Source organism: Halictus rubicundus, chromosome 12 (assembly GCF_050948215.1).
Source record: "Halictus rubicundus isolate RS-2024b chromosome 12, iyHalRubi1_principal, whole genome shotgun sequence".
Classification (NCBI taxonomy): domain Eukaryota; kingdom Metazoa; phylum Arthropoda; class Insecta; order Hymenoptera; family Halictidae; genus Halictus; species Halictus rubicundus.
In genome coordinates this window covers 14,489,493-14,502,059 of record NC_135160.1, presented here as the reverse complement: position 1 = coordinate 14,502,059, position 12,567 = coordinate 14,489,493, and the positions used below count along the sequence as shown (strand labels likewise).

Below are 12,567 nucleotides of genomic sequence, written 5' to 3'. Positions count from 1 at the left end.
AACATTCTCCGCTCGCAATAAATTAGTTTGTAGCGACAGAGAATCTTATTTCACGTCTACGTAAATGGGGTTGATACGACCGCGGTGGAAATAGTGTCGCAACGATGGCGGGAGAACTCTTTGTTTGGGGGGTGCGAACGCAGGGCAACAGAACTCGTGATACGGGCAGCTGTTCGAATTACATTGGGCTCGCCCCTGGCGCGTGGACGGTTTATTGACATACACTCCAGGCGACCCGCGTATTATTACCAGTGTCGTCGCGTTCGCCACGAAATGCACGACCCGCCTTTTTCAAGAAAACAGCGCAACACCCGGACGAACGGTCCACGAGCCAGGAGGGGGAAGAAAACAATGCTTCCACCTTCCGCGGTTTTCCCCCGTACTTCACGCGAACTTCGACCCAGAATTGTCCAAACTGACCTATCCAATTTAGGCCTAATCCCGCGGAATAGTATGTCCAGAAAAAAAGAACACTACCGAGCAATCGAGAGGTTCCTCACAAAAGGGAGATATTAAGGCTTTTATGAAAAGTTCATTCAAACTTTTGCAAATATCGAATATTTTATTTAGAAGTACAGTACTTAACAACATTAACCAATTATAACATTATTATTTAATAATCTAAAGATATTATAAAGAAAAATGTAGAAACTTCTTTACATTAAATAACTCGGCTAAAATTGACCAGTTTAGCAAGAACACGTGCTTTTGTAAAAATGATTTAAAGTCATCCCTGCCGAATGAATGAAACAGTTGCAGTACGACAGTTACGAACATTAAAAATTCTGTGCGGCATAGCGCTCTCTTGCACAGAAGTCATAACACATAGGGAGGACAATGATTCGTACACACAAATCATAGTAGAGGCAGGTATTTTGCCATGTAGGTATAAATTATGGGATAATAACTAGGGGATGGCAGAATTAACGAGATTTTTTAATGTTTCATGGTATAGCTCCCTCTCGCACGGAACCCCTCGATTCGCGATTGACATTCGACGAGCCTGACCGTGCATCGAGAGGGTATATTACACCCGTGGAAAAAAATGAAATGCATCGCATACTCTGTTCGTGTAATCCGTGTGGTCCGTGAGACGATGGAGAAAATTGAAGATAGGACCTCGAGCCGCACGCATATGCTTTTGACATTTCGCGTCCGGTAGCGTCCGTGAATGATCGCTAACGTTTCGATGATCACGGGTACCAGGCGATAGTGGCGTTCGATACACTGTCACGGTGTCCCGTGAGCTGTTCCTCGGGGACAAGGTGAAAAAGTTGACTGACAGGCGAAGAAAATAGAAAGGGTGGCGAGGACCGGGTGCCCCGTCGTTGTCACGGAACATCGTACGTTCTCTTTGATCGTAGGTCATAGTACATAGGAGAGAGTATCGGTCTCACTCACCTGCGTGCTTCTCCGACTTCGGCGTCGAGGCCATGGCTAGCCGGTAATATGTCTTCTCGGGCCGCGACACTATCTCACCATTTCCGCGAACGACCGCATCGTAAACTACACACTAGTGGCTGCCGCGGCGTTTTCAGTCTGATGTAAACCCGACGTGCACCGCTACATCTTCGTTTGTCAGCCATGTTTCGGGGCGCGAGCGCGCGAACCGCCATCGCGCGGCCGAGATTTGAACAGAACCGTTTGGCCAATATGGCCGACCGACTGTCAATCGGGTGACATTTCACCGAATTTTTCGCCTAGAAGGGATGCCCGCGAACCGTTGATATTCACCCGGGGGACATGTTCCACGAGCACGTACGTAACGCCGTCAACTGCGACACTTTTTAGCCGACTGCGACCATTACGGCACGAGTGTCGTCCCAGTGAAAATTAATCGGAGGTATAGTGGCGGCGCAACGACTGACTTGAATACGTCAGTACAGTGCCAGGAAAAAGTACACCTGAGTACAGTCCGCGGCAACAATATATCTGTACGGTTTTCAATGATAATCGTGCGAGAGATGTGAGCAGTGCGAACACCAGCAAGAACAATTATGAATGAAGGTATCGTTCTGATTGTTGCATCTTTCGAGAATCTATAACCAGAGAATCTAGTCTAATACGGTCGAGCGTTTGATGCCGGCGTAAAATGGGGAACTCTGGTTTGAAACAGCATTATCAAACCGCGAAGAAGACCGGTGCGTTAAACATTTCGAACAGAAAGCTAGACGAGTTCCCGCAGCATCTGCATGGCTTGGCGCCGCTGTTACGCACGCTGGATCTATCGGAGAACAAGTTCGCTCGACTACCCGAAGATATCGGGAGCTTCAAGTTGCTGAAGCAATTGAACATCAGTCATAATAAGCTGACTGCACTGCCCGATGCTCTCGGAGCGTTGACCAAATTAGAATGTTTAAACGCGTCGTCGAACCAAATCAAAAGTATCCCTTTCTCTTTGCAAGAATTAACGCGGCTGAAACAGGTCAACATCTCGAACAATCAGATCACCGAGTTTCCCCTAATGTTTTGTAATTTAAGGTTCTTAGACGTGCTGGACGTGTCGCAGAATCGAATCACGACTATTCCCGACGCCGCCGCAGCACTGCATGTGGTCGAACTTAACCTCAATCAGAATCAGATATCGACGATTTCGGAGAAGCTGGCGGAATGTCAGCGTCTGAAAACGTTAAGACTAGAAGAGAATTGTTTGCAGTTGAACGCTGTGCCTAGGAGAATTTTGAAAGATTCGAAAGTATCGGTGCTAGCCCTCGAAGGGAACTTATTCGAGATGAAACAACTGGCCGATCTTGACTGTTACGACGACTATATGGAAAGATATACCGCGGTGAAGAAAAAAATGTTTTGAAGCAGAATCATTATTACGAGAGGATAATCTGTTCACGTATCGATCGATGAGCGTGTAGAATATAAATTGTACAACATGTTTGATAATAGATATTATACAATTGTTCCGTAATTTGCCAATGGTATTACACGGATTCGCGCAATTATTGTACTGAACAATAGCTGTAATATATATACGGAATTGTACAAACTATTTCTATTAGATGTGTTGATAAGCCGAAATATTACTTTTTCACATCTTCGTAAATATAGTATTTAAAACAAGTTTCGTTTTCGTACGAAACGTTTATTTATACCGTAATCGGCTGAGAGTGACGAGATTGTATAAATATTTCCTTTAATACAATATTGCGTGCCACATACATTGTATATTTTGTACTACACGACTTGCAAAACAATACTCGGCTTCGTATTTTGTATTTCACCAATATACACCATTACAGCTACAACAAAATGTACAAATCTCCTGCATTATTAAATAAATTTATGAACAATTTTATATGTTTATTATGCAATATTAAATTGGATCTACGAAATGCCAAAAATAGTTACATTCGTAATGAATTTATAACGATACAAAATAAATCTTATACGACTAAACATTGTGCTTCGAATGTTTAAAAAATGTTGTAACCACTTATTGTAACCATTTGACATTGTTATAATCGCATTTTCCCGATCCAAATTTTGTGAAAATAAATACTTTATTTATTTAGTTCATTGTCCTTTTCCCTTTCTCTATGTCTTGCCAAAATGCAAATATATACAAGCATGTAAATAGATGTGTTTTGTATTGCAAAGTAACGAACCTCGTCTGCGCTATTCTAATGGAAAGTACCGCTGAAATTAAATTAAAAAAAAAAAGCTACAGGTGAGTTGCAGATAGTAAAAAGATGTTACATGTGTTAACTTTCAAGTTAGCAACCCTTCGCTTGCGTATACGTGAGTTGCTTATGAATTACTTCGTTAGGCATAAGATATTTGTATTCCACTCTTTCCCGACTGAACAATTACGGCTAATTTTAGAGCGCATTGAGCAGCAATCATCCATTAATATTAAAATAATTAATGATGAAATTTCTTGAAGAATATCCACTTTTAGAATATTCAAAACCATTTCTTGCGCATAAAAGTTTGTTATAACGACAAATATGCATTTTGCTTGCAAATTAATCACAGCAAGTCATGCATAATTAATCGTTAGCAATGCTCGCCATTCTTAGATTTAACATAAAAATGTCGTATTCATTGATATTGTCCGATGTTCATCGGTAAAGATATTTTGGTTTATTATACTTGAAACATTGTTTTAGGCGATTTGAAGTTTGGCAAAACTTGTGTGCATGCCTAGGGTACAGACGACGATAATCTTGTGCATGGAAGACACACTGCTCTAATTTTGTACAGACTTCGAATTTTCAAAAACGTGTTCATACCAGTAAACCTGCATATTTTCATTAATCATATTAATCGTTAATAATTATCGTGTTACAGCTGAATTTGTATTTATCTTATAACGAATTGTTTATATTATGCCTGCACCACAATAGGTCGCCGAGCTAACGACCATGACCGTACACTAAAATTCACGGGCCCCCCCACTGCTGCATTTTCGCACATATTCTAAACCGCATTATCAACGGACATGACTGACAGATCACATGAACTGCACATGCCAACCTATACATTGTACTTATAATGATCGTTTCGTCCTTAAAAGTAGAGTAAACTCAAAGATTTTATTTACATTGAAAATATGAAACTTCAAGGGAGAGGTAGTTAGAGGTTAGTTTCCAAGAGAGGGTAAATTATTCTGGATAAATTGCCGTTGAATTCTTTTCGATTGTTGTAGACTATTCCTGTAGGGTCGTTGTAGGAGGATTTTTAACGTGAAGAAGTGGGAGTTTCTATTTCGTTAGACATCCCTATAGGGAGCACTGCCACCGTAGTAAGTTCTTCGACTAGCGTAGTCTCTAGCAAGTGTTTCCCCGAACATGGCGGACGGTGCTCATTCGAATTTTCAAGGGACACAATGAAAGTGCACCGAGTTCGCCGCGGTGATGTCCGTGACTAAGGGCGTGTGGTGATCCTGAGGGTGGCCGACGTGGGTGCCCAGGCGGCGGCGTGATCGTAACGGCTGCATGCGTGCCGGCGTGTCGTCGTCCTGACTTCTCGGGATAGAATTTTGCCGCGCCGCGACTCTGTGTGTGTTCGGAGCGACCGACCGTGGCGGGGCCCCCATGGTTGTAAATGGCTGACGGGAATCGGAAAATGAGGCCCGTACGTCGCCTGTGATTCCACGGCCGAGACACTGAGGTACGACACATTGTTACGGTGCTCAGAGATCGAACGAGGTTCGCGCGGTCTTCTGTCCCGAAAACACCACCACCGGACCCTAAGCACCGCCCGGTGCTACGAGCTGTCCCGGGGGTTGCTCTAATCCACCGTATCGGCCAGTGTCTTCGTCGAGTGATCGGTTTTAGGTCTATCCTCCGATCCCTCGATCATCGGGAATGATCGCCTCGAGCCCCCGACCCTCCTCGCCGGCGATCAAAAGTTCTTGATATGTGCACCTTAGCCGAGCGCCGCGACCTTTTGTCTTGTTTAGGACAGCCGTTCGGTGGGTGCTCTCGTTCGTTAACGAGACCGAGAGCGCGCGGACTGGTTTTTAATCAGATGCCGATCATATGGTCGTTATTTCTTTCGCAGGTTTTCGCGATACCTTTTCGAGTCTTTTAACGTCTTTACCGCCGATCCTAATGGATGTAAACGACACGACCATCTATTTTGCACATTTCTGTGGATCAAGCATTATGTGTACGTGCATGTAAGACTTGCTTTCCCTTCCGATCTCAACGAAACATTTTAAGACATTGTGCGTTAACATTGTTCGTCTATGCGATCGTCAGTTATCGAGATACGAGTAAATCTGTGTTTCACTGGGATGCCTATTTAGTAGGATATATAATACGTTGGCATGTTGAAATGTATTATCACAAGTTGTTTATATGTAAAAACACATTTACATTGATCAACTCGGACAGTGAACTATGTTATGTAAATTATTATTAAACATTGTAACTAGATTTTAGATGTTTATGCAAATGTAATCAAACCAGAGGCAAAATGAAATTTGTTTACTTATACTAAGTTCGTTTGTTTAGTGTGTTCTGTGTATAAAGGATTTACCATGTTTCCGAATAAAATATAAACTTTATGAAACTTCATTAAATTTTTCATTATATATTGAATTTTAACAATCTGAATGCAATAGTCTAACGATAACTAAATCATTACGATAATAATCTTTTGCTGTAACAAAATTGAGTCACGCTTGCATTAGATTTATTGATGCAACTTTGTTTTCTAGATAATATGTTATTTTCTGTTTTTATCATTTTAGAAACAGGGTAGAAAATGTCAGAGCCAGAAGAAAGTCTGGCAGCGCCCGATAGCACTACGAGGGAACAAAAGTTGAGTTTCTCTCATGGCGACGACGTTCTTCTCCAACATAAGGATGGAAAATATTATCTCGGAACAGTTGTCGAGGTATGTTTAATAAATGATGCTACAAGCAGTTTTACAGTACAGTTTTCTTTTGCTATAAGTTGATGGCTCTTGACCTAAACCCGAGTAGGTTAGGAGTGAATAAAGGCTCTAAGCAGTGTCGAGCCGACAAACTCGAAAGAAGGAGAGGGGATAATCTTATTTTGAAAGAAAACTGTACATAGTTTTTGCCGGAATAGAATTTTCTTCAGAGTTATTACGAACTTGGAACTTGCGTTGTTATTTAACATACATTTCAATATTGCGTATGTAAATGTAGGTGGACTTGGCAAGGGAAAGATGCCTTGTCAAATTTATGGACAATACCTCCTCCTGGTCTTCGGTCAAGGAGCTGACGAAGTTATCGATGCCAGACTCCGATGTTATGTGTGTTCTGTGTAAAAAGTCTCAGCCCAAGACTGATAATGACATCATTGTTTGCGACAAATGTGGTCGTGGTTATCATCAGCTTTGTCATCAGGTAGTATATTATATTCGTTCAAGTACGAAGATACGGTTTGAATATAAATATTGATAGTATGCAATAGATTGTGAAATAATTGAAACTGTTCATTCGTTTACAGCCTCAAATATCAAAAGAAGAAACTGCAGTCGAGGCACACTGGATGTGTAAAAGGTGTGTAGATAGTCAACCACGGACACGTGAACTTGTAGAACCGAAAACTTCTATGGTAAAGGCAAGTATCAGAAAAGTATGCAGTGGAAGAGACCAACCTCAGCCGCCACCAGATGATATGACAAAGTTGCCGTACGATGTAAGTATCTGAAATTATACATTGTCTTGGATTGTAGATAGAAAGTGAAATTTTAACTGTAATGACTGGAATGTCGATACAACTACTATTTTGTTACAGCCTAATATGTTAAGTTGGGATGCGCATCATAGAGTAAATGCTGAACAAATTTATTGTTATTGTGGACTTAATGGAGAATGGTACACACAAATGTTACAATGTGCACGTTGCAAACAGTGGTTTCATGAAAAGTGTGTCAGTTGTCTAACTTATCCTTTATACAGTGGAGATAGGTGAGTGTAAAAATCAAATTTTGTTCAAGAAAAAACTTCTAAACTGTGTATAGTTTACACCTGTCGATTTTTGTAGGTTTTACGTATTTGTTTGTTCAATGTGCAATTATGGCAAAGAGTTCGTACGGCGACTAGAATTAAAATGGGTAGATCTGGTGCACCTGATGTTGTACAATTTGACTGTTTACAATGCTAAAAAGTATTATGATTTGGATACTGTTATTGTACCTTATGCCAATGATAATTGGAATACTTTACAGCTTCCACCACGGGTGAGGATCTTTATGTATTCTTATAAATAATGTAGTGTGTACATGTGTATTTCCATATGTGGAAATGTTACTTTCTGCGAATGTATACATGAACATTTTTTTCACTATTAGATCAGAGATGTCAGTGCTCAAATACGCAGAGAATCTATATTAGCAATACTGACAAATAATAGGAACAGGTTCAAATGTGGCAGAGAAATCAAGAAGCGTACTACAATATGGGGACTTAGAGTTAGATTACCACCACCATGCCCAATTGTTAATCTTCCAGCAAGTGGTGTAATAGACGATTCTGTGTTGCGTAGATGCTGGGGTGCTAATAAAAGACTGCAATACCTTCCTCCACCTACAGGGTTAGTAATATCAATAAAATACGTATATACATATATTAGGTTGTCGTATACGAAATGTCCAAGTAAATCTATTAACCGTATTAACTAAATTTTATGTGTTTATGTCATGAACAAAATATGTTATTTTTCAGACCGATAAGTTTACCAGAGAGTACAAAACAATTGACTGCACTAAAACAAAGCACAGCAGAGAATTTAGAAATTCCTGTGAATCCATCAGATGTGGTAATGCGAGGAACAATTTATCAAAATTCTGAAGCGGAGCAAAGTTCTTGTCCAAGTCCAAGCCCACCAAGTCAGTTCACACAATCTTTAAGAGAAAGGTACAAACCCTCATTGCATTAAAATAGGAATATCTATTGAATATTCGTTTAGCCAATTACATAACCAATATCTAAAACAATTATTCTCGTTTATAGGTACAGCGGAGGTGGTTTCGTGAAGAAATCATTCCCATTCCCTAAACTGAGTTTACAAAGAAGAAGACGCTTGATGGCATTAGGCAGTTCTCGAGAAAGAATGTTACGCAAACACAAGAAAAGAGAGAAAGGTGATGGATCTTTAAGTAAAGCTCAGGGTGTTAGAGAAGCTAGATACAGGAAAGCAAGAAAACTACTGAAAAATGCTATAGCCAAGGTATTTGTCCATAAGTTCGTTAGTTCAAACCAGGGACGACTTAATACCGGTAAAAGAGTCCCTGGTCCGAACGTTTATCAAAGGAAATATAATTCGATATTTTCTCACGTTCTTCTAGAGCAAGTCTCGAAGTTCAGAAGCATCGGATTTACCACCGACGCCTCCTACTTCGGTCTCCGGGCCTCCGACACCGCCGGCTACGACTTCTGGGATATCTGAATTATCTGTGCCTAGTTCCGTGGAATTGATGCATCCTTTACCACCATCAACCTCTGCGGACACAAGCGGGGATGAGACAAGTTCAAGGGGAACACTGGATTCTTTTATTCCACCGCCGAAAGACTTCGAAGGCAAGAACAACCCGTTTCGAAATCTTAGTGACTTATTGGGTACACCTGGCAGTCTCAGTCAAACGAATTCGAGTACACCGTCATCGTATAATCCATGCCCGATCACGTTGCCTCTGCCGTTGACACCAGTGATATCGCAGCCGCCGGTGGTGCGGCCAGCCAAGAGGCAATTATCAGAGAAAGATATCATCATTGACAGAAACGGGCAAGTGAAACGTAGACGACAACATCGAAGGGGTCGCCCGTCGCAACAGCAACTGCAACAACAGTTTCAACACACTGGTAGTAAAACGGCGACCATCATACCGCCGCGGAACAACGAGGTTAAAAGTGAATTTGCAAGGAATTTAAGAAGTTCGTTTAACGGTGCCTCGAGCAGTGCTAGTAGTCAAATTGGAAATTGTGTTGATTATGCCTTAAACGGTAGGAGACTGAGACAACGTCAGAACAACGAGAAATTGTCGCCCCCGGATTCGCAACAGCAGAAGAAAGGTAGCGTGCCCACGTCCCCAAAGTGTTCGCCAGTGAAACAAAGTGCGCCCGACATATCTCTGGATGATCTAAAGTCATCGGTGAACATATATTTTGGAGCAGCCAACAGGATTGCAGCAGGCGAGAAGTTCGTCATCAAAGCGAAGAGGATAGGCCCGAACGGTCAGACACAGTATCTCATCGAGTGGGAGGGACTTAATACTTAACAATAAGAAATTTGTTTACGGTTCAAATGTATTGCGATCGTATACAGTTTCTGTTGGCATCGAGCGGAAAAGCAGCGATCAACTGCTGATCCTCTTTCTTTTCTTTTCTTTTTCCGAGATAACTCTTACGTTTAAAGAAAGGAGCAACCTAGTGACAAATTGATCTGTGTCACCGTGCACTGCCATTCGTTACATATGTTTATGTAATAAGTACGTATTAATTGGTATACAATGTACGACTGTTCTTGGGAATGTCAAGTTTCGTTTGTCCATTGAGACGCCTAGAGTCTTGCGAAGACACGGTCCCATCAGCAACAAACTTCATTGCTGGACAATGAATTTGTTTCACTGTTTGTTTGAAGAAATGTCACGCTCTCGTAGCTGGCTCATTTCGTTCTGTGCATCGGAGAAAAGAAGAACATTCATTTTCGACTGAGTTCCCCCCGAATTACATTCAAAATGTACCGTCCATGATTATCCCTACGACATAAAACACATTCAATCAACGTTTCTACATCTATTTTACTAGAAAACAGACAGGAGTAGACGCACGAAGAAACATTTACAAGAACAATCAGATACATTGCTTATGAATTGTACATATTGTAGCATAGTAGTTTCGCAGAGAGATCGATGAATGTAAACCATGTAACGAGAGAGAAGAAGAAAAATACGAAATGAATTTACGCCGACTTTACATTCATTAGAGATTGGCCAATCGCTCCTTATGAGAATCGCGGAGCAGACCATGATCACGACAATTGAGAATTGAAGTGAATTGAAACTGACAGTTGTTCCTCTCACTTGAGCTAACGTACTAGCGAATGTTAGTGGTTAGTATTAAAGGATAAAAAAGAAAAAAGAAAAAGAAGAAAACAAAAAACGTAAAAGAGCAGATGATCCTGCAAAAGGTTATTTTTCAATACAATCGTAGAGATAGACATTCGCTTCTGTGATTTCATCGTCCTGAACTGCTCGATACGCAAAATCAAAATCGTTACTGTCGCACATGTGCAAATTTGTAATTCGTTACTGCGATATTTTTGGGTCTCTAAAAAGCCGTCCTACTAACGTCGTGAAGTACAAGCTTTTCAAAATTTACGTTAAAAAAAGAAAAAAAGACGAAAACAAAAACATTCCAGACGTAGCGGTTTGAAAATCTTAAAGTTGAGAAATTAACGGGGATCAAGAGGGAAATCAGTTTCGCTTCTGGAGAAGTTTTTCTATTCTAACAGTTCAAGACGATGAAAATACAGTTTTAGCATTGCTCACTATTATACAAGACTAAGGGAAAACAGCATACCTATTTCGTATAAAATTTAAAGAGCCACGAAGAGCTGAGTACGTAAGTGATTGGCCAAGTTTTGTCTGTGCAAGGGCGAGGCGTTGTAAATTTCTCTAACGCGGCTTTTAACGAGCAGCGAGATCATTTGGGACTCGAGATCTTAGGAAATCTTTATGAACTGTTCTTGTTATATAAAAATTGTAGGGCATGAGAAGTATTCATTGGTGTGTGATAGACGTTTTCGCGGCACTTCGGACAATTTCTCCAATTTCGTGGAATGATTGTCGACGAAGATATTAAACAATACAAGTTCGTTTCGGCACTAATCGCGTCTTGATTTCCGTTCAGTTTATTGACACTGCACAGAACTTGTGGTCAGAACTTACTAATCGGTAGACGTCTGTAGAAAACCGTGGGAAAATGTAAGCTAATCAGAGTATACTAGTGTCTCGGAACAAAAGAGCTTATTAAAAGAGCGGACGATTTTCGTTGAAACGTATCACTGCGCTCGATTATAGACCACCGAGTTTCCATAAATTCGATTAATTGCGAACGAAGTGGTTGATCGATGATTTGTAAGATTGTTTTTAATGCTAAACTACCGATGATTTTTAGCGCGATAGAGAAATTATCGAATTATCAGTCTTTCTTGGTATACCAAAAGTTCCACGAAAAGAATGGGAAGAAGAATCCGTGCGTTAAAGAAGGCCGTTCGGTACAAGTTGATAGCATGTTGCGTTTATTTGTTTTTTGTAACGTTTGATATTGCTAAAAAATTGGATCTTTTTCTTTTGTTTTGTTACACCCGATGCAAGCGACACGAGGTTTCCGCAATCTGGGTGCGAGTCATTTCATGCTTAGACGGGCATACCTAAGATAGGTATTTTAAGCATTATTTATTTAAACTTACTACGTGTAATGATCATTTGCATTGTCTCCTTTAGAGATCCACGAAACTGCGACGACTTCGGTACATGAACTCTAGTGATAGCAATCTTAGATTTTTACAAATCGTTGCGTACAAGCTTCCGCCGATTGTGCTCAGTTTATTTATACCAAAATGTGTTAACGTATAGTACAATTCGAAAGACGGCGATGTTTTTCTTTCTTTCTTTTAGAAAAAAAGTACGTTTTAGAATTACGAATGATTTCATCGTATCATCCGTGTCGGGGCAATAACTTGTGACAAGTTATTTTTATCTTTGGAATGCGAAAACTTCGATTAAATAGTTATCATTATCTTAAGATACGCATGTCATTATTTAACGAAAAATTTCAAGTACGAAAATAATCGTGAAAATTCGACAAAGTACAATTCATTTTCGTCCATCGGGAACCAGTACTCTCTACTTTCGAATTGCACTATCTCAGGCCGCCTCGTATTTTATATTTGTCTCGTTTCGATCGTCTTCAAACAATGTGACGGAATGTGTTCAAGCGTGTTCAGACAGTAAATGCATTCGCGCGAGTCGCAAACACGGAACATTTGTAATTGCTTTTTGCGCCAGATACTCATAGCACAGACATCCTTTTGCGAACGTGTCAGCGAGATAGATGTACCATACTTTCTA

General features: G+C 40.6%; 3 protein-coding genes across 3 annotated transcripts in view; 2 read left to right on the top strand and 1 right to left on the bottom strand.

Moving 5' to 3' along the window:
- Positions 1-1,607, bottom strand: part of C3g (C3G guanyl-nucleotide exchange factor) — an 85,138-nt gene extending 83,531 nt beyond the window's left edge. The window contains exon 1 of the mRNA XM_076798243.1: positions 1,402-1,607. Coding sequence (XP_076654358.1) covers positions 1,402-1,435 — 34 coding nt within the window. The 5' untranslated portion in view covers positions 1,436-1,607. The remainder of the gene's footprint in view (positions 1-1,401) is intronic.
- A 37-nt stretch (positions 1,608-1,644) lies between these two features.
- LOC143359898 (leucine-rich repeat-containing protein 57) lies at positions 1,645-3,529 on the top strand. Its single transcript, XM_076798247.1, has one exon. The coding sequence runs from the start codon at positions 2,093-2,095 to the stop codon at positions 2,807-2,809; it is 717 nt and encodes a 238-aa protein (XP_076654362.1). The 5' UTR covers positions 1,645-2,092; the 3' UTR covers positions 2,810-3,529.
- A 1,164-nt stretch (positions 3,530-4,693) lies between these two features.
- Pcl (polycomb protein Pcl) lies at positions 4,694-12,137 on the top strand. Its single transcript, XM_076797388.1, has 10 exons — positions 4,694-5,124; positions 6,212-6,357; positions 6,635-6,835; positions 6,939-7,130; positions 7,230-7,402; positions 7,479-7,674; positions 7,786-8,027; positions 8,159-8,350; positions 8,447-8,663; positions 8,782-12,137. The coding sequence occupies exons 2-10, from the start codon at positions 6,226-6,228 to the stop codon at positions 9,709-9,711; spliced, it is 2,475 nt and encodes an 824-aa protein (XP_076653503.1). The 5' UTR covers positions 4,694-5,124; positions 6,212-6,225; the 3' UTR covers positions 9,712-12,137.
- Positions 12,138-12,567: the final 430 nt, after the last annotated feature.

Bases quoted from the DNA above. Each gene is read 5' to 3' on its own strand.
- LOC143359898 (XM_076798247.1), top strand. From the start codon at position 2,093: ATGGGGAACTCTGGTTTGAAACAGCATTATCAAACCGCGAAGAAGACC.
- Pcl (XM_076797388.1), top strand. From the start codon at position 6,226: ATGTCAGAGCCAGAAGAAAGTCTGGCAGCGCCCGATAGCACTACGAGG. The intron at 7,403-7,478 runs GTGAGTGTAAAA...CGATTTTTGTAG, and splicing joins CCTTTATACAGTGGAGATAG to GTTTTACGTATTTGTTTGTT. The intron at 8,664-8,781 runs GTATTTGTCCAT...ACGTTCTTCTAG, and splicing joins TGAAAAATGCTATAGCCAAG to AGCAAGTCTCGAAGTTCAGA.